This window comes from Argiope bruennichi, chromosome 7 (assembly GCF_947563725.1).
Source record: "Argiope bruennichi chromosome 7, qqArgBrue1.1, whole genome shotgun sequence".
Taxonomy (NCBI): domain Eukaryota; kingdom Metazoa; phylum Arthropoda; class Arachnida; order Araneae; family Araneidae; genus Argiope; species Argiope bruennichi.
This window is the reverse complement of record NC_079157.1, coordinates 37,742,297-37,768,414: the sequence shown is the minus strand read 5'-3', so window position 1 is coordinate 37,768,414 and position 26,118 is coordinate 37,742,297. Positions and strand designations below refer to the sequence as shown.

At 27.5% G+C, this 26,118-nt stretch overlaps 2 protein-coding genes across 3 annotated transcripts in view; both read left to right on the top strand.

Annotated features, from left to right (window-relative positions):
• Positions 1-10,933, top strand: part of LOC129976573 (ras and EF-hand domain-containing protein-like) — a 108,033-nt gene extending 97,100 nt beyond the window's left edge. The window contains exons 16-19 of one of the 2 annotated variants that reach the window (XM_056090206.1): positions 968-1,015; positions 3,852-3,971; positions 8,982-9,058; positions 10,253-10,932. In XM_056090206.1, coding sequence (XP_055946181.1) covers positions 968-1,015; positions 3,852-3,971; positions 8,982-9,058; positions 10,253-10,343 — 336 coding nt within the window. In that variant the 3' untranslated portion in view covers positions 10,344-10,932. Of the gene's footprint in view, positions 1-967; positions 1,016-3,851; positions 3,972-8,981; positions 9,059-10,252 lie in introns of both variants that reach the window. The other variant, XM_056090207.1, reaches the window with a different exon arrangement.
• An 11,186-nt stretch (positions 10,934-22,119) lies between these two features.
• LOC129976281 (MAM and LDL-receptor class A domain-containing protein 1-like) overlaps positions 22,120-26,118 on the top strand; it is a 45,524-nt gene continuing 41,525 nt past the window's right edge. Inside the window, exon 1 of the mRNA XM_056089767.1 lies at positions 22,120-22,232. The gene's annotated coding sequence lies outside the window, so the exon portion shown is untranslated. The remainder of the gene's footprint in view (positions 22,233-26,118) is intronic.

Sequence of the window (26,118 nt, the reverse complement as noted above, 5' to 3'; positions counted from 1 at the left end):
CTTTTTTGTTCTAATATGACCCTGTTAAATACACATACAAATAATAATACAAAGAAGAAATCAACCAAATGACGGATTTGTCCAAAATTTGATATTAATTTATAATTATAGTGATAAAACCATATTCCATATTTCACCATTATAGCTTGCAGCATTTTTAAGTTGTCATGTTCTAATGTATATAAACAGACAGGTAGATTTCACTTTTGCAGATTTCATCGAAAATTTTATAGAAATTGACAATTCTAATATTAAAACAAATACTAAATTTCATTCATCAAGCTTATTGTGTTTCCTAATCTATTGACCACAAACATACAGATGTACAGGAAGTATCAAAATAGTTTTTTTTCGGGACCAAAGAAGTATAAAACGCAGAAAATAAGAATATGTAAAATTTTTGGAGGTTAAGATAAACAATTTTTTTTTAACTTTGTAAAAAGCAACTTTAAAACGCCTTCTGATTATTTGAATGAAAACTTAGTTGAAAAAAATTCTGAGAATTTCCGTTGTTATCCTAGAATAGAATTTGTTTGAAATGTCCATAAACAAGTTTCAAAAGCTGCATTGAAAATCGTGAAAAATGTCGACATATTCCTAAAATGACTTCCGTTTAATTGAACTGATTGATTGCTAAGAAGTTAGTGGATAAATGAGAATATACGTTACTCTTATATGAATGTTATTTGATCATTAAAAAAATTATTAGAATAACTTCATCGTTGAATGAATATAAATAATAAGATAACTAATAATCCTTTAAAATATTATTATTATGAAAGATTTATTAATCAAATCTGATCCGAGATGCATTGAATTTAACACTTTTCTATAATGAAATTTTAGTATGAAAGAGAGCAAAATTGTAATCTGGTGCCGTGCTGTCGAGACTAGTGTGCAGTGCGTTTTCTTTTGCTTTTGGTGCAATTCCGGGCGATGAACCTGCTTTTTTCATTTGGTTTTGCAGGTCGCCTGTTTCTACAGCATGATGGCCGAAAAACAGTCTTCAGGCAGGGTAATAATTGCAGAAATCTGAGATCCTTTACCAATTCTTTTTGAATTTTTACTTGAGGTCGCATATATTGCCTCTGTATTACATGAATATATTAATATGCACTTGTAATGATGGCATAAGTCTAAAACTCTTATTTCTCTCTAAATTTTTACTTCAGACTGTACATATTACCTCTCACTTAACATGAATATATTAATAGGACATAGTGATTGCATTAATGTGAAATTTTCATCCCATTAAAAAAAAATTTTTCCTTTGAGATAACGTACGTTGTTCCTGCATTATACGAAATTCTTAATATGCACTTGTAATTCTCATAAAAATTCGAAATTCTTTTCCATTTCTCTATAAATTATGACATGAGATAACATATATTGCTCCTCTATAATATGAATATATTAATATCCACATTAAAATTCTTATACAATCATTTTTGAAAATTTTACTTGATGTTTCATATATTTTCCCTGTATTGCATGAAAATTTTAATATGCACTTGCAAAGTTTGCCCAATTCTAAACTTCTTTTCTTCTAATTTTTACTTGAAATATCATATATTGCACCTGTATTACATGCAAGATGTAATAGGCATTGGTAAAGGTCAAACAACGTTATTATGCTAAAATTTTTAATATTTCGAAAAAAGTAACTATTACACACGAGAATGTTTTCACAAGTTTAAAATTTCTTTTGAATTTTTACTTGAGATAGCATGTATAGGTCCTATGTTACATGAAAATTTTGAATTATAGGTCCTATGTTACATGAAACAAAAATTAACTATTCACTTTTAATAAGTATTAGTAATAAAAATAATATATCACACATTTGAGTTGGTGGTCGAAATAGAAAACAAGTAAATCTTTTGAAGGCATTGATTCACTATTTAGAAGCTGAATGATATTTTTAAAAATTTCACCTATTGTTTTGATAAAATATTATAAAACTTAAGCATAGCTTTAAGGCGTCCGATTAGGTTGTAAAGTTGCTGCTTAAAAAATTCAAATTTTATTTTATGATCTAAAAATAAAGCCCAAACTCTGTAGATTTTAAAAGTTCTCTTTTTAAAGCTTTATTAATTTATTAAAAAAACAATCTACATAATATGGAACTACAGATACAACAGTTTTAATAACACAGGTGCTAAAAAATGAAACCGGAAGTAGTTTATTTAAAACCGGATGTGATTAGATTTATTTTATTTTTACTTCAAGTTTACCCCAAAATAGTATTTGAAGTGTTTGTACTAATTCTCTTCCTACCTAACACAGTTTGTTTAATTGAGGCAATTATATTTAAAAATGCATTTATTTCTTGTACAATTAGATGAAGGAGTGTGTAAGTACATTTTTTAAAATTCATTTTCTGTGGAATGATTCACAAAAAGCGTGATATCTCAAAAAAAAAATCCATAAATTTTACGAAATTTGATCTTAATTAGTTAAAAATCTTTGAAGGTGTAATAGACCGCAGATTTTAAGTTAAGTTTATTTAGTCATACAATTTAATCTAATATGTTTACCATACGTTGATTGGATTTCGGGGTTTATTGGCGCAAGAGCCATTTCTGGTGAAACTTCGCAAGAGACAGAGCTTTAAAGAAGTTTGTTTGTGTTAATAAAAACGATTTTAATCGAAAACAAAAAAAGGACGTTATTCGTCACTGTTTACAATTTTAATTGTTTTATTAAGATAAAAAAATGCATTTGATATTTGGGTGTTAATAAACTAAATAAAACTTTAAAAAACATATTTTCCAATTTTGCTTAATAAAGTTTTGAAGGAATGCTTAATTCTTATTTCTACACTTTATTGTACATTTTTCTTAAAGCTCCAGAAAAATAACTAGAAAAGATTTCCTAAAAAAATTACAGTTGTATGAAGTAATATAGATGATATTATATTGTCGCGCAGAGGAAGTTAGCATAGATAAACTGTGTGTTAATTAAAGTCAAAGATAACACTAGCTAATCTCAACTCGAGATTTGTTCAAGAAACTAAACTTTACATTTGTTTTTATCCTTAAGAGGAAATGACTCGAATCTTCCAGAGTTAAAAAGATACAAAAATTATAAGAACATTCTAGAACAATCGGGAAGTAACAGAAAGTAAATCAATAACAAAACAATTTTTAGGAAACTTGCCTGCAGTCAGATACAACTTGCGAACTGTCGCATACAGTTCATAGCATTCTACCACTAAACTATTCAGTCCGTGCCAAGTTCGAACAAGTTTCGTTATAATATTTTAAAGCAAATGTATTCTATTGACAGAAATTGAAATAAAAGATTTATGAATATTCTAATCTTATTTTTCAATATCTGAATTAACTTTTATTTTTCATTAGCTATTCGAAAATAGTTCTATTTCGTTCAAAAGGAATAAATAATTTGATAAAAGATATAATTTAAGGTGCATTTGTTACTCAATCAATATTTTTGCGACACTAAGAGCTCGCCTATGAAAAAGTTTATGTATATCTTGTTATAATAATACATAGTTACAGAATAAGAAAACAAACGATTTCGAAATTCCAATTGATAATGAAAAGTAAAATAATAATAATAATAATAAATAAATAAATAAAAATAAAAAAAGAATACTAAATTTACAAATTATAAATTACAATAATTAAAATTTAAAAGTATAAGAACGTATACTACAGCATCATTAAATATTTTATTTTAAAGATTTTCATCTTAGGAATGAGCTGAAACAGAAAATCCAGTTAAAGGAATTTTTTTAAATGATTTTTAATTACACTTCAGAACGACTATTCATTTTCTATTTATTTAGCATAAACAATTCATTGATTTTTTTTTATTTTTATGCTTAGAAATCTTCTAATCAGCGAATTCCTCTAATGATTGTCGCCAATAAGATCGATTTGAGAGAGATGGCGATAAAAACTGGAACGATCTGTGTGACTACTGAACAAGGAGAGAAACTAGCCAAGGTAAGGGGGGAAAAAAAAAAAAAAAAAAAAAAAAAAAAAAAAAACGCTTCGTCTTTTTTGTTCCCAGCAAATTGAACATTGAAATTGCTTTCGCTTTTTTAAAAAACTTCACATATGATTGTAGTAAACTCTTAGAACAAATGTTTTAATTACAAAATAATTACTATAAAAACATTATTACAGCAAAAAAATCAAATAAAATAGGTAAAAACTAATAGGCAATAAAAGTGTTAAAAGTGTTACGTTTTTTGAAACCATAAACATTACAAACATTGCACTCTTGGTCGTTAATCAACGGAAATTTTTCACAATCACTTTCCATTCTTTCTTCTTAATTTTCATTACTTATAAAAGTTAAGAAATTTTATCACTTTTATTAAAGCACTGAGTTTTAATGTATTACTGTAGAAGCTTCAAATCGTGACGTGAAAATGGTTTAGAATAAATTATGCATCTGATGCTTTCAGCATCCAAAGTGTATGCCAGACAGACATTTTTTATAGGATAATATGTTTAGGTTGATATTGTATTTATAAATTGGTTGATTCATCATGCAAACGTCTTTCATATAACTATAAAAGGCATACCGCTGGACCTGCGCCTAGACCAAGATTTAGACCCAGCAAAATTGACAGATAATTACTTTCTGGATAAAAAGAATTTTCTACTAAAAAGTGTTTTGAAAATTTTATTTTTGAAGTTTCAATATATTAAAATTAATGGAAAATTTTAAAGCCTTCCCTCAATAACTTTTTTTACTGTTAGTAAAAAAGCATTACTACGCCATTTTAAAACTGAAAAAAAAATTAACATTTTTTTTTACCGTTAGTTTTTTTTTTCTGTAACTTAAATAAAATTTCAAAAGCACTTTTAAGCACAAATTGTTAAAAATGCATATCCTTTATAAAATTGAGTTCAACAAAATAGATTAATGAATAATCAAAATGAATATTTTAATATTTCCCCTAGGCTAAGCAAAAATAAACTTTTTGAATTTTTATTACAAGTAATTGCTTTAATACATTTCAAACTATTGGATTTCTTTTGCTCAATAATGTGTATAGGTTGTTACTTTTTCTGTAAATTGCGAAATTTAAAACTACACAAAACAAGACACCGATAACGAACACAAAATACAACACCACTTAATCAAGTCAGACAAAGTCAAGACGGACAAATTAAGCCTAAAATATTATCATGTTACGATATTTTGGATGAGAGATGATTTTTTTAATTGCTTTTTTTGCTACCAAACGAGAGCAATTTAAAAAATATTATTTACAACTAGAAACATTCTTTTAACTCCATCAAATCAATAAGAAAGTTCCACTCGCCTTTCATACATTCTTTAAAGAAGAACGAAAAGTCTGCTAAGCAAACGAAAATTGAAAAAGAAATATCAGAATTAACCAACTTGGGAAATATTCGAGCAAAAGATTTTTTTTTATTAAAATATGAAAACAATAAAAATCGTTTGTTTGCTTGCAAGGTAAAAATAAATTAGATAAATCAAAATTGTCTTTAAAGGTCTCACTCCATTCATGTTTCAGATTGACTTATTTAAAGAAATTTTATGAAATGAAAGTACATGTTTTATATGTAGAATTTTAATATTCAAGTTAATTAAAATTTTCGAAGTATTAGGTATACAACTCAACCATGAAAATCGGCTATTGTAGGAATTAAATCAATAATCAAACTGAAAATTTACTTGTCTGAATAGAAATGCTTTTACTCTAAGACTCAATCAAATATACAATAAAACTAAAAGTTTGTCAGTGTAATTAATTATTCGAGTGTTTGGATTACCACAATGGCTATAAATACAGAAGCATCAAATTTCCTTATCTCAAATAGTTTCTTTTTGAATAAAGATCAAAATGTATTCGATTAAATGTCTGATTTGCTTCATTTTAATCTCAATATTTGAATAAAAAGCACAATGAATTTGTATGATAAAATCATTGTCTTATTATTTGAATTTAAAAAAAATATAGTTCGGGAAGGCCGATTTTGCAAAAGAGAATCTAAAATAATTTCATGTATTTTTTTCCTAGTTGAGAGTGCCTCGAGTTAGTCGCCAATATGGTAACCCATACAAGCAAGCTGAATAAATCTCTTAGTAACCCTAAAGCTGATTTGCTTATAATTTTTTTTCGCTTGTTGAGTCACACATCTACAACAAAATAGGCTGCAAATAAACATCCAGTAAAGAATTTAGTTAAATTATGTTTTATTGTTGAAAGCATTATTATTGTAATAAAACTTTCTAGTGTTATTTTTTAAAGTGAACTACGAACAGATAATATTTATCCTTTTGAAATTCTTACTGAATTGATTTATTCTAATTAAGAATTTGTTCAAGAATTTTATCCGAACATAAAATAAAAAATTAATAATAATAAAAATAAAATACATCTGCTCGAGATTTTTGAAGTTGTTTGTCTTTATTTCATAGTTTTTCATTTTAATATTATATTGCCAACGGAATTTTTTTGCAATTTTTTTTGTGTGGATTTCCCGTGATAATTCAATAAGTCTGTGATTGTTCAAGAATCCGATGTTTGATGATTGGGATAAGCAGAAATAATAGTAGATAGTTTACAATGGCACAGACAAAACTACGTTTGCATCATTGAAAAATTCAACTGTTTTTTCATAAAAACTCCGAAATCGTTCCTTACTCAAATTAAAAATTAATTGCATTTGTGTATTTATTCCTTAAAATTTTTTAAGAAAATCATCAGCCTCTAGTAGCGACGTTACTTGGAATCGATGCTTTCTTTTTTCTTTCTGCTGTTTTTGTTATCCTCAGAATCCCTAGTTCAATGTACTAGCGAAGCTACTAGGTTCTCTCTCCCGCTGCTAGCGGAATCAGAATTTCTTTTCTTTCTTTTTTTTTTGTTTAAAAATTCTGCCCTGTGCCTTCTTCAGATGCCGATGGCATCTTATGTTCAAATTTTATTGTTTAAGGAACAGACCAGCGCAGCCGGTTTGCAAAAATTCTTTATTTAAGAATTCAAAAGAGATTCAGCAATGGTGATTCTTAAAGATTAAAAAAAATTCTTAGATAAAACAAGCGTGATCAATAATTCTCGTAATTTTAATAAAAAGAGGTTGGTAACTGTAACTGCTTCACAATATTATTCATCTAGTCAAACATCTTGATTGTCAATTTGGCACTGGTGGTATCCTTGCCGAAGCAAAAGGCACACTAAACCAGGATTTTACCAAAAAAAAAACATGTTTGATTCTATTTTCTTGTATATTGTAAATTTCAAAATATGAAAAAAAAATATTAGAAGTATCCACAAAATGCACACGCCATTTCATCAGATTTTCACGAAATATCTGTTCGATAGGTTCTGATTTTTTATTTCGAAAAACATTATCAGTTAGATATTTTAGATACTTTCGTTGTAAAACATTAGCAGTTATTGCTTTATGAACGTATAACATTGCAAAATGATTAACATCATAGCATTTTCAAATTCTTTGTATATAGTTTGGATTTTTTTGTGCTGTATTAACACGTTAATCGCGTAATGCGACAAGTCTAAGGGTTTGTTTCGGTTGTAAGAATCACTTGCATCACATGAGCTTCTTAGCTTTTCCCCCCGTACTTTCTCAATGATTTTGTGATGGCTTTTAACATGTAAATGCATATTAACTGGTAATATAGGAAATAATATAATCAGAGTGATCTTTTATTTATGACATTTGTTTTATCAGCAGATCAACAATATTATGATATTTTGTTGTTATTTTTTATGACATTTTTTGTTGGTTTTTTAACGACATTTTTTGTAATGATATTTTATCAGCATCTTCTGATATATTTGATGACAAATCGCAGAATTCGACTTAGTATTCATGCGGAGAACATAGAATTGCTCATTATCTTCATAGAACTAGAGGAAGCGAGGAATATATTATCCATTAATTTCCATTATTCTATAAATTAATGGATAATCTGGAGAATATTTTTGTTTTATATATTTTCTGCCCCTAGAAAATTATGTAATGATCTAAAATTTATGATGTTGTCACGAATTTGTAACATTACTTCTTGCTCATTTAGTTTTATAATAAGGAAGACAGTTTTAATAATAACTGTAATGGATGCTGATTGCATACTGGCTCAATGACCCCCATCCATGGCCACAAAAATGAAAGACCCGGAATATTCGTGAATTTTGGCTATAGCTCCTTTAGGATTTGAGTCTTACATTTTCTCTAGATTATTCAATGTTCTATTATGAGACCTATAAAAAGCAGAGGCAAACAGATAAGTGGTAGAGTAGTAGACAAGTCGAGAGACTTGAATTTTTGAATATAGTTCACGCGAGTAGTCGAGCTCTTGGAATGCTGATCTCATGTGAGTTCTCTTTGGATATTTTCCTCTATTACTGTGGTTTATCGATTTGATACTTGTGTGCTATCTTTGCTGCAAGTGTTGTTTTCTGTCACTTGATTTATGTTTTTCTATTGTGAATTTATATTTTCGCGTAAACTAAAGTGGCGTTATTCTTTATTCATCCTGTTCAATTTTTCATCGCACACCAAATAGATAGATTTTTTTCGTAACAGTATGGATAAATTCGTGCAATATTATTTTTGTCTTTACTGTGTTGTTAACAAAATTAAACGGCGTATAAACTATATGAACTGACACATTCATGTTTCGCTTCGCCCGGTCTGCTTAACTATTTTGATCTAGAAAAAAGCTTGAAACACGTTTGTTTCATGTTTAAAATCATGACTTTGGGGAACTTTAATAATAATTTTTTTCAACAACTTTATGATTTTTGCATTTTTTTAGTCAATTGTTTTCTGCAGCCCACCAGGTTCGAACAATATCTTCGTTGGTGCGATTAACATGTTAAGTAAAATAATGCTTTTGAGTTTTACTTTTAAGACTTTACCAATAATGAATTTATTTGTGTTATATATTTTTCTAAATAAAACGTTTTAAGAAATAGTGAAATAAGTTTATCATTTTTTTTGTAGGATTGCGATACAACATTTATGGAGGGGAGTGCGAAAGATGGATCTAATGTTTTGCATGCTTTGGCAAATCTTGTGAGGTAAATTAATTTTTCCTACTTAAAAAAATTTTTTTACATTATTTTAAAAGAAATGTAGTTAACATTTTTGCTTTGAATTACTTATGATAAAAATGATGCAAAATTTTAAATGATTATCTGAAAAATGAAAGTAAAATTTTGTTTCCAATGATGTTGGTCATATTTCTTCTAGTCTAAAGAAAAAATTATAGAAGTTTACTTTGGGAAAAAAAAACTTGGATAAAAAAAAGGGATAGTTCGGATACTTTTTTAAAATTAGTAAATTTCTTTTAAGTTATATTATAGATTATGTCATCTCGACCAGTTCTCATGATTTATTCATCTAGTTTAAGATAATTTTGTATCATATAAAACGATAAGAATTGCACGTGACTTGAAGCGACACAGTTGCAGGTTTACGACCCAGAGCTGAAAAAAAGGCATAAGCAGGTTGATTCAAAAAAGTATTAAACTAATTGTCATATAAATTGTAAAAAATAGAAATTCTATATATTTTAAAATAGGGATAATTTCAACACATTGTCAATTATAATTATTCAGTGCCATACTTGTTTCTTTACATTCATTTAATTGTTACTCAGAATTTATGAACACTGAGCTATTAATGTTAGCTAGTTAGCTCAACACTTATAAATACTGAGCATTTGTTTAAAAAATATATGTATAAACATGGACATGAGCAGTTATAATATAATATAATAAATAAATAACTATGATAATGAATAAATAAAACTGTAATAAATAAATGATACTATAATTTTTACAATTATTAAGATAAAAGTAATTTAAGATGAATGATTAGCATGTTTGTTATGTTAATAGTGTGTTGCAATATGAAATCGAATTTTCATCTTTATTTTAAAGAGGAGCTTCATAACGTATACTTCCTGTAGTGACAAAGTGCTTAAATCCGCCACAGAGGCGGCGCCCTATTCTTCAAATTTTCAATCCATATCAACGTGTGGATTTGAAGGATGGGAATTTTTTTTTAATAACTTACTGAAGTATTGAATGCATATAAGTATGTCATTGGCGATTTGATATTCCATTTTCTTTAAAATCTCTTCTGATCCAAATAGGCTTTTAATTAAACGAACAGATTTGTTTTTGAGGCACATTTCAGCTTGACTGATAGTTTCAGTTCATTGAAACACTTTTCACCTTTGTTTTTGCCTCCCTTTTCATTCTTTTTAGATCCATGATAGCACGAAAAGACCTTCAGCTGTCAGCATCCACTATGCAACTGTGCGAGGCGAAGCCAAAGAAATCTTGTTGCGGAAAATGAGGGAACACCTGCTGCATTTGATTTCATTTGACAACGTGCAAGTGTGCCCCTGGATGTTACGAAACAAGAACACGCTTGTTTTTCCAATGAATCATCAGATTTTTATACATCATGCAAAAAACTACAGACAGCTGCACAAATCTGATGAGCTTACCGTATATTTTGTTTATCAAAGATTGAGTCATCTATATTCTTATACTGACGAACATTTCTTATTGATAATTAATTAAATGTTCTTTGCATGTATTCCGAAACATTTGGTTTATAAAAAAGTACTTTTGAAAAATCGTTTGATTTCTGAAACCAACTTCTCAACAAGGAATAAAATGAAATGCTACAGTTGTTCAGTTTATGCAAAATAAACGACGATACTATTGATTAAAACCCAAACAGATGATAGCTACGATAACATAATGTCTAAATATAAAAATAATGGACGAGTATTTTTAAGTAATAACATAATTTTACATGAGAAATTTTTTTTTTATTTTCTCTATTTATTTGGTTATTAAAAATGAATGCTAAATAAATATGCAGTTTGCTAATCGAAAGCTATTGACATCCAGATTCTAAATTGAAGTATAAAATTATTAATGCTAATAAAATATTAATATTAATAAAATTATTAATACTAACAAAATATTAATATCAATAAAATTATTATTATTAATATTAATTATTATTATCAGTTATTAATGTATATTAAAAGTGGTTAAATATTTAATTATTGCTGAATATGACATTTACTTCAGTAACTGTATCATACGTTGAACAAAGGAACTTTGTTTCTGAAAGGAGAGGTTAATTATAATAAATATTACTATATCTACAAGATTACATACAATAATTTACAGTTTAATAAATAAATAAATAAATAATTTACAGTTTAGTAAAATACATACAATATTATTTACAGTTTAATCACTAAATATACAATTTAATGTTAATTTTCTTTAAAAGTAACATCATGAAATCTTTTTTTCAATTTTAAAGTAGATTTTTTAAAAATATTACATCATCTAATTTAAATAAGAAACTTTGGAAACAGTAAAATATCCATTTCATCATGTTTTTTACATAAAATGTGGGGTTAAATACTTCAGTACTTCTTTTACTTTTCTTTATATCATATACAAATAGATTTTCACCAATGTTTGGATCTAGAGAAGCGATATGTTTTCAAACATCACTCATACTTTTTTCTCCTATTCTTTGAGTTGTTCTAATAATTCTTGTTAAATACAGAATCTTGTTAAAATCTATCATGTTATATAACTAGATTTGAGTTTATATTACTGTTATTTTATTTCTAGAATCATAGAATGTTGCCTTTATGTTTCATAACATTTTATTTATGAATGATTCTTTGTTTTATTAAATAAAATCGTTTGACTTATAAAAATACTTGTTTTCCTTGAATAAATATCTTAAAAGCAAAACAAAAAAAGTTTTTTTTTTCCTTTTTCATTTTGTGCATACTTCACGAAAATATATTCGTTTAGAAAACTGTATATATTTAATCATTAAGCATCACACTTAGCATTTCATTTATGTTTACTAATTTTTATATAATTTATGTTTTTATTATATTTGACATTCCATTTTAATAGATAAAACATAAAATATATTAAAAATACAAAGCCAGAACATAAAATTCAGTTTAAAATAGAAATTCACATCAGTAAGGTACGCGTTTTAATTGTCATTATCGGACATTTTCATGACTTGTATAGTATGGTATGGAATAGTCCAAAACTTTTGTCTGCCTCTCAGTAGTCAAAGATTAGAACTATATTCATTTTTAGCACTTTATTTTGAAAATCAAAATAAGTTTATAAAAATCTGATTGTGTTTAATAAACACTAGATTTCTTTAGAAATTATTAAAAATAGCCAATTAGAATAAATTTAATTCAAACTTCCCTTAATAGAGGGTAAATATTGATACTAGACCTTGCTTGATAGGAAAATTTTGTCTCTTGCTTGGTAAAGAATTATGTATCTTAATCTGTCCAACTGTTAAGAATTTCTAGTTGAAATTGAAGGTTCTTTTCGCCCCCTCTCCCCGGATGGTTAGCGTTTCTAGAGAGACTAAGCAGCTTTTTAAAAATTTTAATTCAATAATTTTATTTTACATTCCTTTTAATTCAACTTTCTTAGTTCGAAGGATTTATTCCATAGAAGGAATTTACAAGATATGATATTCTGGGTTTCTAAATACACACACACGTAGCACAGGAATGAAAGTTATTCTTGTTAATTTACCACGTTTACAGAGTATAGGTTCGCCTATAAACTATCCTCGTTGAAATGTTGATAAAACAATTTTAAGAACTTAAAAGGTACTAATGAAAATTTATATATGAAACAAAACGAGCGTAAGCATACATTTTGCTAAATATTTAATTAATTCTAAAACGATGTTGCTAAATGAATTTTTTATAGATAAGTAAAAAAGGAATAGGAACAGAATTAAAAATTTTATTACGTAAAAGTTTCAAAATAATTTCTAATGCATTGTTATCAAACTACAATTGTCAAAGCAATTAAAAACCAGATAATATTCTGTTACCATCGAATTTCATCAGATTTAAATGACCTAGCACATAAGCAGAAGAAATATTTATTCAATTTTTAAATCTGTACTTGTTTTTGTTTGTTTAGGGGCTAAAATAATTTTTTACAAATTACCAAAAAAATACTAAAATTTTTTGAGTATTGGATTGAGAAAGAACCAAAATATAATTCGAAATTCAATGCACAAACAATTTTTAGCATTAAATTTCATTTGATTTATATAATGCATTTTTTTAAAAACAAATATTGAAATCTAAAAATATTGAAAATACATTCTTTCCTGTTTGATATGTTATTCCAAAATTTTTAACAACTAGTACGAAAGGAGGATTCTATATAAGACTTTTGAGGACCCCATTTACACTTAATAAAAAATTACGACTAGAAAGCTAATATCCGAAAAATTTCAATACTGAATTTTTAAATGAATTTCTTACTTATTTATTTAACGTACACACGCAATATCATATATAATATACCATACCATAATATACCAAAATACCATATATATATATATATGGTAAATATGATATACTTAGAGAGATGGATCTTGAAAAGAAGTGAAAAAAAAACTCTGTCAGAAAAGAACGGGAAAAATTTAATAAATTTTTTTATTAGTTGAAATACAATGCATTATAATACAGTACTTTTAACTCAAGAAACATTTGTGATCTAAATCGCAGTCTGTAAAATATAAGCAACAATTATAGATTACAGTTTAATTTTTACAAAAATTGCATATGTGATTTCCCTTCATGGTAATAGAGCATTATGTGATTATTCATTCCAGAATATTTTGTGATTCATTTATTAATATCCATACATTTTATTAACCCATTACTCGCATCATAAGCAAAAATCACCTTCGGCGACCAGCTGATTCATCAAATAGTGGCCATTTACTTAAATATATATTACAATTCAAAACAAATTTAAATTTGAAAAAAAATTGAATTTGACAAGGTGACAAAATTTATACTTTCCAAAAAAAAAAAAAAAAAAAATACAAAATATTTTCTTGTACGGAAATGTAATAACAGTGACTGCAGTTAGATAATACTAGATAATGGCGGTTCAAAAAGAGGAAACTCTTCATCTTGTTTTCACTAAATTATCGCCCTTTGCGAAGGATAAACTAAACTAATTCATATTTATAGCCTTTACACTATCTGGGATATTTGAATTAGCCATATATAGTTTTAATTGATTATACTTTCTCTTCATTATTACATTAATTAAACTTTTGTAAAAATTGTCTTCGAATTAAATCTCAAATAGGCAAAAACTAAATGAACAAATCCATATACTATGCCTGAAACGATATTAAACTGTCTATATCCCGTTATTTTGTTTTGAGATTTTTTTTCATTAAGAATTGGACTTCCTTCTTCATGACGATGTTTTTCTTTTTATTCTAAACTATTTGACTATAATGATAATGTGATGGCTTTTGGGCACACAGTTTTGACAGAAAAGCAATATAATAACAATCGCCGGGGACCATTACAAAGAGAATTTACCAGATAAAAACTGGTATGAGTCAATTTTTATTACCATTTCAGTATACAGCCGCAGATTTTTCCCGAAGGTGAAATATTTTTTATGAAGCTTGTCAAAATGTATAAAAATTTTTTCCTTTTCCAACTATTTTAACGGCTGACATTCACAATAGCATGTCGGGAAATGACAGATTAAAAGACAATTGTCACCCTGCACAAAAACAGAGGCGGACATCATTCATCAAACCTGTTGATTCTCTGAGAAGTTCCAATCCTTGTGTCACCGGGGACACTCATGGTCGTAAAGTGGCGAATGAAAAGGTCAAAATAGGACTATTCATTGTGTGCTCAGTTACAGAACGGATCCCACCGTTGCACTTCGATGGCTTTACTTTTGTTGACCACGAATTCAATTTACTTTTAAATAGTAGATAATGGGGCATTCCCAATCTCCTAGTTGGTAAAAAAAATACATACTACCATAAGTTTATTATTATCAGAATCACGTATTTAAATTCCCTTTTATCTTTCCTTGAACAGCATCAAATGTCTCACATAGACTGCTGCGGCTGTCACTTCAAATACAGAGATAGAATTTTGGAATGAAAGTGGATATTGTCTCTTTACTTGAGATCAGTTTTGTGATTCCAGTAAAGTATCTTTTAAGACTTGTTTAAAAAGGAAGAAAATTAAGAAATGACCTTGTTTAGTTCAGAAAGCGTTAAAAAATATTACGTATTAATGAATGAGGTATAATGAGAGGATGTCGAGAGCTTTATTTCCAGTGAAGCTTCTTCATTTGTTTTCCTACGTGTTCCTATTTCAAAGATATTCCGAGAGCCTAAGTTTGCATATAAGAAGAATAGTTAAAAAAACATTACCTAATTATAAGCAAAAATAAGTTTAGCTAAATATGCTTTGTTGTTGTATTTAGTCCTTATATTCTATTAAAATCAATACGGCGTTTTCAGTTATTTATTTCTTAACCTTTTTCAGATCTTCGATGGCATCAAAGAAATAATAGAGAGAGTGGTTATAATTAAACTTCAACTATAAACAGCATCTTACAACACAAACGGGTGAGCGGATTGCAACGAAATTTTGTATATAGATTATACACGAGTTGCGCTCACGGAATTTCGAAAAAAAAGTTCCAAAATGTCCACCAGAGAGTGCCCTTTCCAACACAATAAACGGCCAAAACGGAATACAGAAACAATATTAACATCTTTTGAATAGTTTCTGATCACCTTGTCATCGAACCACATTAAGTAAAGGTAAGGAAAATATAACTGTACTTTTGAGGAAAAAAAAGCAGTTCAGTTTGCGGGAAGCCAAACTTTTCGATTGAATCCGTAAGAAAATCAAAGGACTTAAGTTTCGAATCTTAAGTTCAGAGTAACATAGCATGATAATGATAATGTTTTAGTTTAATCTGCCGTCTTTACTTTATTTTTAAAAAAATTGCTCTTGATTATCGTACCGATAAATTGCATGAAAAAATATATTTAATATCAGTGCAATGCATGTTTCAATGATATTAATGTTGGAACTAAAGTAATGAAATGTGATGTTATAAAATATACTTGAGAAGTTTTAAAAAAACACACACATTAAAATTAAGAAAACTTTAGATATATAATTAGTATCCTTTGGAAATTAATATTTTAGATTTCAAAGAAATATAAAAGTATTTTTATGCAATAATGTGATATGAAGCTATTAAGATGCAATATTGAAATTTTGATAACAAAAACTAATTACAATTTTAAAGTACAGTTATTAATCAAACATCTGTTACTCAAGAAGTAATTAAATGCTAAATTTCGTAACTTTCTCTGAGTATTCTGCAGAGCATCTTGAACGATTTTTGCAACATATATTTGTATGTCAGCCAACGCATCATGTTCAAACAATACCTTGTAATTAGCAATACAAATTCATTCGAATAATTCAAACAATACTTTGTAATTACCACTGCTTAGAATATTAATTTTATTATTCTTAAAATTAAATCACTCAATCTGATATAATTGCAATCACAATACAATGCGTATGTTAGTATAATTCAGCTATAAAATAAAATTTATCATGACTACATTCCCTTTTTCATTGTAACAAGCATCTTCTTTTTTTAAACTACGAAGTGACATTATTTTTTTCACAACATTTTCATGGGCAGAGAAAAAAAAATGAAAGCCATTTTACTAAACACATCATGAATTTTTAACCAATATCTTGTAATTATCAATACAAATCCATTCTAAAATTCAAACAATACCTTGTAATTACCAATACTTAGCCTATTAACCCTTTCTAGGGCCGTGCGAAGTATGCTTCCCACCAAATTTATTCATGTTTGTATGAAATTATGTAGGTTGGCATAAGTTCTGACAATTTTTTTTACAGAGGCAGAAACTTAGATGCTTCAGTTCTTTATCTTACACCAAATGATGTGTCTTGATTTGTTACTTAATTATTCATTCACCAAATTAATTAATTAATCAAATTAAATTTATCTAATAAGCTAAATGAATCCCTTTTCTTATTCTAATTTCAAGCCTAAAAATATTTAAACATAATATGACAATAAAAAAATGGGTCTTTAAAGGGCTAATTTCATTATTCTTAAAATTAAATTATTCAATCTGATATAATTGTAATTACAATAACGCGTATGTTAGTATAATTTAACTATGAAATAATATTTATCACGTCTAAAGTCTTTTTTTTCTTTTTTTTAACTATGAAGTGACATTATTTTTTTCGCAACATTTTCATGGGCAGCGAAAAAAAAATGAAAGTCATTTCACTAGTCATCTCGAATTTCGTATTTCCACTGAGTTTTCCTAATACCTCGAATGGTGTGTTGAGCGGTCAGTGCAAGTGATTGACGTAGCCCACATTCAGCCCTTAATCCTTTTCTTCGGGAGCGGATGTCGGATTGAAGGGGTGGGACGCCACTCCGAGGTGCATTGTGGACAAGAAATATGCGGTCATGTGGTCGCAGAAAACGGATGCACCGAGATCACATTGTGCTGGCACCCTACGAAACGCAGGTGGCTATCGAAGAGAATATACGACTTTACAACCAAAAAAAGTAAGTAAAATGCGTTTCTAGTTTTGTAATTTTTTAGTTAAGTCATTTTTTTTCGCCTAATAAAGTTTTTCAAATATCAGCTATGCATTTATTAAACTAAATCCTATTTATAAAAAGCTTAAAAGTTATTTCCATTTGGAGTCATCATCTTAAAACTATACTTAGATAACGAAGACAATACCTAACCAGCGCCATACCTCATCAGCGGTATATTGGAAATGAAAAAGAGGATATACTAGCCAAGGAAGCTTTAAACTTAGAAATTCAAGAAATATCTTTTCATGAGTCCACAATCCAACTCAGAAATGAGACTAAAAAACTAATAACTAAAGATTGACAGGAGAGATGGAATAATTCCATCAAGTGGCGAACAACCTATCAATATTTAAAAAATGTTTCAATTAAAGTGATTGAAGATTATTTTTATCTTAACCAAGTATACACTGGCCATGGTGTATTTTCTGTGCATCAAAGTCATTTATTTGACCAAAGTTTGAGTTGCCAGTGTGGCACCGAAGAAGGATCTATAAATCAAGTGATCAAAGCCTATGCCCTACGGCAAGAACACAGATTCACATGACCAAGGAATTGGATGTCCTTTGAAGTCGAAGAACTCGTAAAAATTCCAGTCAGGCCATTTTATCAAAGCTTTTATCTTTAGCTCACTCCTAATGTAAAAAGTGAACGCTCATTTAATGTATTTTACTCATTTTTTATACAATTTATATGTAATGTTTTGTTCAATTCTTTTCTTGTTTCAATATACGTTTTCTCTAGAGGATTCTTTATTGTTTGCAAATGTCCGATGTCATCAAGTGTTGTTTGTTTCTCCGTGCTAGGTGGGGTTGCTATTCGGTGGCCCCATCAAGTTTCTCGCATGGTATCTAGCTAGGTAGGGGTATTTCACAGTTATTATACCTAACCAGAACGAGTAGTCTCTCTGAAATTTTCTCGTATACTCTCCAATAAATGTCTTATCCCTCATCCACCTCATAAAATTGGGAACATATGTAAGGCCCCGAATACCTTGCATGATGAACGACGGTTATGAAACATATATCTTTGGCGCGAATTTAGCATTTTTACTGAATTTATAGCGAGAATATGTATTTAGCGAGATGGTCGATTGATCAAAAATATAACACAAAACTACAGTTATAGTCACAAGATAACATACAGAATTCTATTAAAATATTGTTTTTACATATACTCGAAAGTACAGACCGATCGACGATCAACCGCTTGACGAATTGGGTTCAAAAACTGATAAGTATCCGCATTTTAGATGCTAAATCTATGTGCCAGATTTCATTTACCTAGCTCTCTTTGTGTTTTAAAATTTTCGAGTTTATTTGTAGTCGAACAGCCAGCCAGATAGACACTTTTTTTGTAAGGACTTTTGGCAAAAGTTTAAAAATATCTACTAATTTGGTCATAACTCTATATACCAAATTTCAGCCTTCTAGCTGAAAGCGTCTCTGAACTATTGTGTTCACAAACAGATAGACTGATTGACGGACAGACAAAAGGCCAAAAATATGTCTCTTGAACTCAGGGAGATCTGAAATGTGGCACTTCGTTGAAATCTCGAGATCGATTTATTTTTAATGATTATAATATTTCTTCTACTCGAATAAATGAAAAGAAAGCCCTTTCACCAAACTTCCACGTCACATCAAATCTAAGATATTTAAACATATGAAGGTATATTTAAGGAGTACTAGATCTATACTTAGGACTAATCTTAGGTGGAATGCATCGGGTTTTGATTCAGCAGTCCAGATTTAACCATCAAGCACCGCACCCATTACAGAAATCAATAATATGAATAGATTTCTCTTATTAAAAGCCATAAATTGCTGCACTAAACTTGGTATCAGAATACTTGAAAGAACATGTACATATTGAAATCCTGTTTAAAAAATTCTAAATATTAATAATATTTTCTAAATATTATTTAGAAAATATTAATTTTTTAGATGAGTTATAATGTTGTTTTTTCTCCTAAAAGTTTTAGTCAACAATTTCAAAAAGCATTTTTTTTTGTCGGCAATAATTGTTTCAATCATTTTTTCAACTAACCATTTTATTCCTTTATTTGTAAATGAAAGTCGCTAACATATAAAAAAAAATCTTAACTTATTATTTCTGTCTCTAAACGACAATTTTTATTATTGCAATAATAACCAAACATTTTCGTTACTATGGTAACAAGGAGCGAAAAATATCAAATGCAAACTAAATGCAATTAAGGAAATAATAATAATAATAAAGAAATAAGCAACAAAATAGAAAATAGTTTATAGAACTATTTTATTCATTCTTAAACATGGCAACTTTATTTAAAATCGTTTTCTGTTTACATTAGAATCATTCGTCTTCTTTGACATTAATAGAGAAATTCTGATCTAAATTGCAATACAGTTTCTTAGAATTTTTTATACAGTAGATTTTACTTGAATTATTAATAGGATAATTTCCTACTTTAATAAATTAGTTTGGATATATGTAATTATAATGCTGGTTAATATTATGAAAGTTAGATCTTAAAAAAATAGTCTCACATAAGAGAAAAAAATTTTAAATCAACAAATACTTTTAACAGTTCTGGAGTGTTGAGTGAAAATTGTAACGTATCACTAAAGAAGTTTGCGTACGAAATGTTTTATCTTTCGCATTACAAGAACCAAAACTGAATAGTAATATTTCATACGAAATATGATCATTCAAGATCTTGCAAATGGCATCATGGGATTTTATTTATTTATTTTACAAAGAAAGTTTTTTTTTAACGTGAGCTAAAGATTTCACCTAAATCTAATATCAATTGAAAATGTAAATAAGAAACAGATGTTTTCTGAATCTTAGAGAACGTCTTCTAAACATACTAATTTAAGTTACGAAATTTTATAAATAATGGCTAAAGAATGTCGCCGAAATCTATCAGATAGATATTCACTAGTTCTGTCTGGTCACATGATCTGTCTCTATTTAAATGCGTGCAATAAAATTTAAAACCCAAGATTGCTTTTAAACAGTTTTGTATTTTTCTCATTCGATTTTATATTAATTTGATTTATTTTGACATTCCAAGTTTATAATGTAGAATTATGCAATTAATTTTTCAATCAATTTTTGCTATATTTGAGTTTCAAAATTTTGTATACTTGGTAGTCTCATTTAATCAAATTTTAAAAATATTTTCAAAGCTTTATTTAATCATTTAATTAAGTTTATGTTCTATAATAATAGTACCAATTGATAGTGAATATGAGAACAAAATTAAATTGCTATATTTTATTTTTATTTAAATTTTATTTCTATTATTATTTAAAATAATAAAAAAACACAATAATAACGAAAAATTAAAAAGAGTGAAATAAAATTTCCACTTTTCAGAGCTCTAATAAGAATTCGTTATTCCGTTAAGAATTTCTATCAAATTAAGGAAAATTCAATATTATATCCTAAATCAGTTTAAGAATAAATTTAATTGAATAAAGTTTCTAGAATTCAAATCGAATTAAATTCTGGAATAACATAAATGCTTGCAGTAATTTTGAAGTGTATACTTCCGAATTGTATTGTGAATTATATTTATTATCAATTTTATTTTAAAAGCAATACCGTGCAATGCATAGTCCTAATGGTTTTCTGACAGATTTTTGCCATACATCTACAGTTTTGATATAAAGAATACATTCCAAATTTCTGTTGGTTTGGTTCGTTGTGATTTTGGCATATCGTTTTTATTCTTACAAACACATCTATTTTTTACTCCCTTTTTAAATTTTTTTTATTTAACTGGTTGTTGTTTTTTTTCGTTTTTTTGTTTACTTTTTTAAAACTTTTTTTACGAGAAGGCAAACGATTTTTTTGTCGATTTTAGTATATTGATTTTAAAAGAAATAAATAAAAATTCGTAAATATTAGATAAAAATTACGTTTTAAATTGATGTTTTAAGAAGATAATTGATTTTATGAAAAAAAATGTTAAAACATTTTTACATTAAAAAACGATCAAAATCAATAACTGTAAATAAATTTGGTAGAAGGTTTCAGTTAGACTTCTAAAAACTATCTTTTCGGAATTGACATTACAAGAAGAACAATTTATGTATAAGAAAAAAAATTTCTAATAATATCAAACATATTTCGTAGAAAAAAACATCAAAATGAATACGAATGTGTGCTGATCATATTAAAATAGGAGTTTAACGTTCTTAACATGATTGGCCGTTCAGAACGATAACCTAAAAAGTATATTCCATTCTTTTTATTTTAAATATGCTGTTGGTCACGTTTTCCCTTTAAGGTGAATAACTGAAATAATAATTTTCAAAGACCATTGACATCTTTCCTCGTGTGCAGACACTACTGTAAACAGAGAAAGGGGCAGGTGCCCGCAAAACTCAAGGACAAGTATTTTCCATGTCGGGTTGATAGTACAACATGATAGACACGCTCTATAAAATTGAGCCCATTCGTTTCTGACTACTGTATATCTTTATTGTTGCGTTTTTAAGCTTCAGATTATAAATGACCCTTCCGAAGGTTAGAGACACTCATCGGAAATGTTGTGGGAATTGTTCGTTTTCGTTTTCACTTTGTCGGAAGCATCGTGTTGGTTTGGAATTCCAATTCTCGAACTCGGTCTTCCTTCTCTGCAAGAAAACCTAAGCGAATCCAATGAAATAATCTGATTGAAATTCAGGTAACTAATTTAATCTGATCTGTTAAATGATAAAGTTACAATATAATAAGTTATGCTAATTTATAAATTTTTGTTTGAAAAATAATGAATCTAAGATTAACTTTAAAAGATTAGGATTTCCTTTCGAATTTTGTATAGTAATTTTGAATTCATGATTTATAAATTTGAACACTTTGGACTAAAGCTAAAAAAAATACTGGTTTGAGCAATTTTGGCAATAGTGACAATATCTGAAAAAATTAAATACTTTGTTTATTTGGTTATTAGTCGCCTTTGGAAACTAGCTTGTTTGCCTAAAATATTGGTCATTTTTTAGTTGTTAGACTATTAATATGGAATGCATTTAAAAAAATTACTTTTTTATTTAATAAGAATGAAAATATGTATTTAATGGAATCAATCTGCTACAAATTATTGTGTGTGAAAATTAAAAAGTGTACTCTATGAAATAAAAAAAAGTGAAAATGAGAATCCTTCTCGGAGCAAAAATTTAATAAAGTATTTTATCTTCAATTTTAATGACGGCTAATCCACGCAGTTGAATGATTTGAATTATCAAATGAGTTTGAATTTCAACATAACAATCCAAATATTGTTATGGACTGAGCACCAAATTAAAGAATTATTTAAATTAGAAAAAGAAATTGTGCGAAAATAAAATTTGTATCATTGAAAAGGCGATTTATTCTTAGTTTTAAGATAATGTAAGAAACACTTTTGTGGTAATCTTCTTTCGAACGAAAAAGATGGAAAAGCACTGAAAATGGAAAATGTTAATTAATTCATATTTTTCTTAATTTTCGAATTTTAGAAGTTAACAACGATATTGCTACCATTTCGAAAAACACATGTGTCAAATTTCAATTTGATAGGGCAGAATTGTATAAAAGATATAAATTATAGATTTGTATGAAAGACATATAAGCAAGCATTTCATTTCATTCATTTCTAACTTTATTTTCCTATTTTATATTTTTATACTTATTACTATTTATTTATATATATTTTAAAAATAATTTATGATTTATAAATTCCATCTCTGCAGGCGAATGTTAAGAGAAGAGATTCTTTTTTAATATTGTATATTGTATAATAATAATATTGTATTAATTTTCAATCATAAGGAAGAAACTGCAATAATGTACACTAAGCCTAAATAATATTGTATACATCAATTTTATGCTATGATATACCATATGAGAAATTCAATAACTTGTTTTTTAATTTTTTTAATGTTTTATAATTTATGATTTATACATTCCAAATAAGCAGGTTAAATTCATCTTCAAAAGAGAAATGATTCACTACGAATTCAGTAATTGTAGCATGATGGAACTTATCGTTTGGTAGCATTTCAAAAATTTAGTCAGTATTAAATTTATTTTGTTTGATCTGTAGAAATTTTTTGCAGGGTTAAAGTTAGAATAATATTTTTAATGCAAACTGGAAAAAAAAAAAAAAAACGCCATAGCAATAATTATGTTGCAAAATCTGTCCTGCCTATTTTGAAAAATGAAGATAATTCTGAACAATTTTTGAAACGCAACAAGCAGAACGCAGTACAGAGATGCGATATGAACATAAAAAACAGAGTTTTAAGCCAACAATATCGTATTTATTATTTAAATATTTCATGAATATTTAAACAAAAGTTTTCTTACTGCATGCAATGTTAGATTTTTTTGTATTGAATTCATTTATTCAAAATGGAAAACACGAAGTGACCAGATTTTCTGCTTCACATTCTCGAATTTTGTCATTGCCACACATTTGACATTGCTCTCGAAATTTGACATCATATCATTTCGGAAAATCTCAGATGCCATCTCAGTTTTATGAATGAACAGTTTGTAGAAAAATATCAATTGGGTAATTTTTAAAGAATAAAAATATTAATTTTAGTAAAAAATAAAGTTCAAATTAATTCACTTTCCAATTTTTCCTATGCATTTAAAATGCCGTAACAGCATGAAATGTCTGAATTTTTTACTCTTTGTCCAAGCATAAAAATAATTTTGAACTAAATGTCGTTGATTATCCATTTTCTACATCTTCAAAAGTTTATTTCTATTAAAAATTAACTGAAAATGAATTCCTATCCCAGTTATTTTAATATATTTAAAATGACTTGATATTCCTTATTAAAACGTAAAGTCTCGATTTTTAGTTGTTTGCTCGGGGTTATAAAAGTGTCCTGAATTTGAATTAATTTCATCCTACTTAATTACTTAATTTCATCACTTAATTTTTCAATTCCTACTATTAGCTCACACTCTCTCTATATATATCTTGTTCAAATTTTCAATCGTTAATAAAATACTTTTTATTCATCCATTAAAGTTCAAATGCATTTTTTAAAAACTTGTTGTGGATGACACTTGATGTTAATACAGTTTTTTCAAATATTAATTAATTAATTAAATTTGTCCAGTAATTTCTATTTGGTCACCAAAGTCGCCAAATCCGTCGCCAAGCTCTATTTTGTCACTTAATATTGTAATTCTGTCATATGTATATACATATTTATATTAATTGTAATTATTTAATAAAAAGTAACCAAAAAAAATGTTGACCTAATTAGGAATTGACTAAGTAGGAATTTTTTTTATATATATTACTTGTTACAATACCGTAAATAGTCAATGTTAATGAAGACTAATATGAATACAAACTGAAAGTTTGCAATGTTTTCCTGCAATGCGACTTTTTCAATACATTTAAGGTGACCACATTTTTGACCACCGTTTATTTGGTGAATTCTCAATTTTCTGCATCTTGTCAGCGATTGAAAAAGTATCAAGAATTTGATGTCTCTGATTGTACCAATTTTTTTCGTATCACGGGTAGCTTATGCTAAAAAGAATTATCTGAAGTGAGATTTTTAAGAAACTAGTTTATGAAAAGTTCAACTTTCAAATTGTAAATATACATTAAACTGAATTATCCTAATGTTAGTCAATCAATATAAAGAAAAATATCAAAAGTTTTATTTTATGTACATTAATATCATAAGATTCTTTAGTTGTTCTGATCTTTATATGTTTCATAACACGACGATTTAATTAATCTCTTTTAATATATATTAATATCGTTGATTCTTTAGTTGAATCCCATTTTTTTCATTTTAATGTTGCACATTTTATTAAAATCGGAATGAAAGATCTCTGCATGTATTGTCTACATTCATTTAGAAATACATCATCTTTTTTAATACAAATTACTCTATAACTTAAAAATAGTTGTCAAAACAAAATAATAAAAAATTATTCCAATTGAACTACTCATTGAATTTAAACACTTTTTTCTATTTCATATGAAAAGTTATTAACTTAGATATGCCATCAATGCCCCTTCCACCATTCTCGAGAGATACTGCAAAATGAAATACTGACAGAATCTCCAGCCTCAAAAACTGGACTATTTTCTCCAATTTTATTTCCCAATTAATTTTCCCAATTTGCCAAGATTACTTCCCAATTAAAGTACTCCCTGTTTTCAGTGCATGTATAATTAAAAATAGTTATTTCATTAAGATGATAAGATATAGCTCCTCAAAACTAGTCGATGTACCTGAGTTAATATTATTGATAAAATAGGTGGATAGCTAAAGGTTGAAGGTGGAAAGTTGATTTTTAGTAAAACGAGAACATTTTTCGAGTAAAATTTATTCTTCTAGGGTAAACTATATTAAAATTCCATGCTCCTAATTAATTAAAAAAATTCTTTTTTATTGAATGATTTTAATTATTTCTAAAATAAAGAATGTCACATTTTTCATTATGAGCACTTCTCTATATCAACGTCATGGGTAATATGGTGCTATAAACTATTTTGTGGGAACTTTGGAAGAAAAATGCCGGACATCATAGCGACATTTAAAACAACA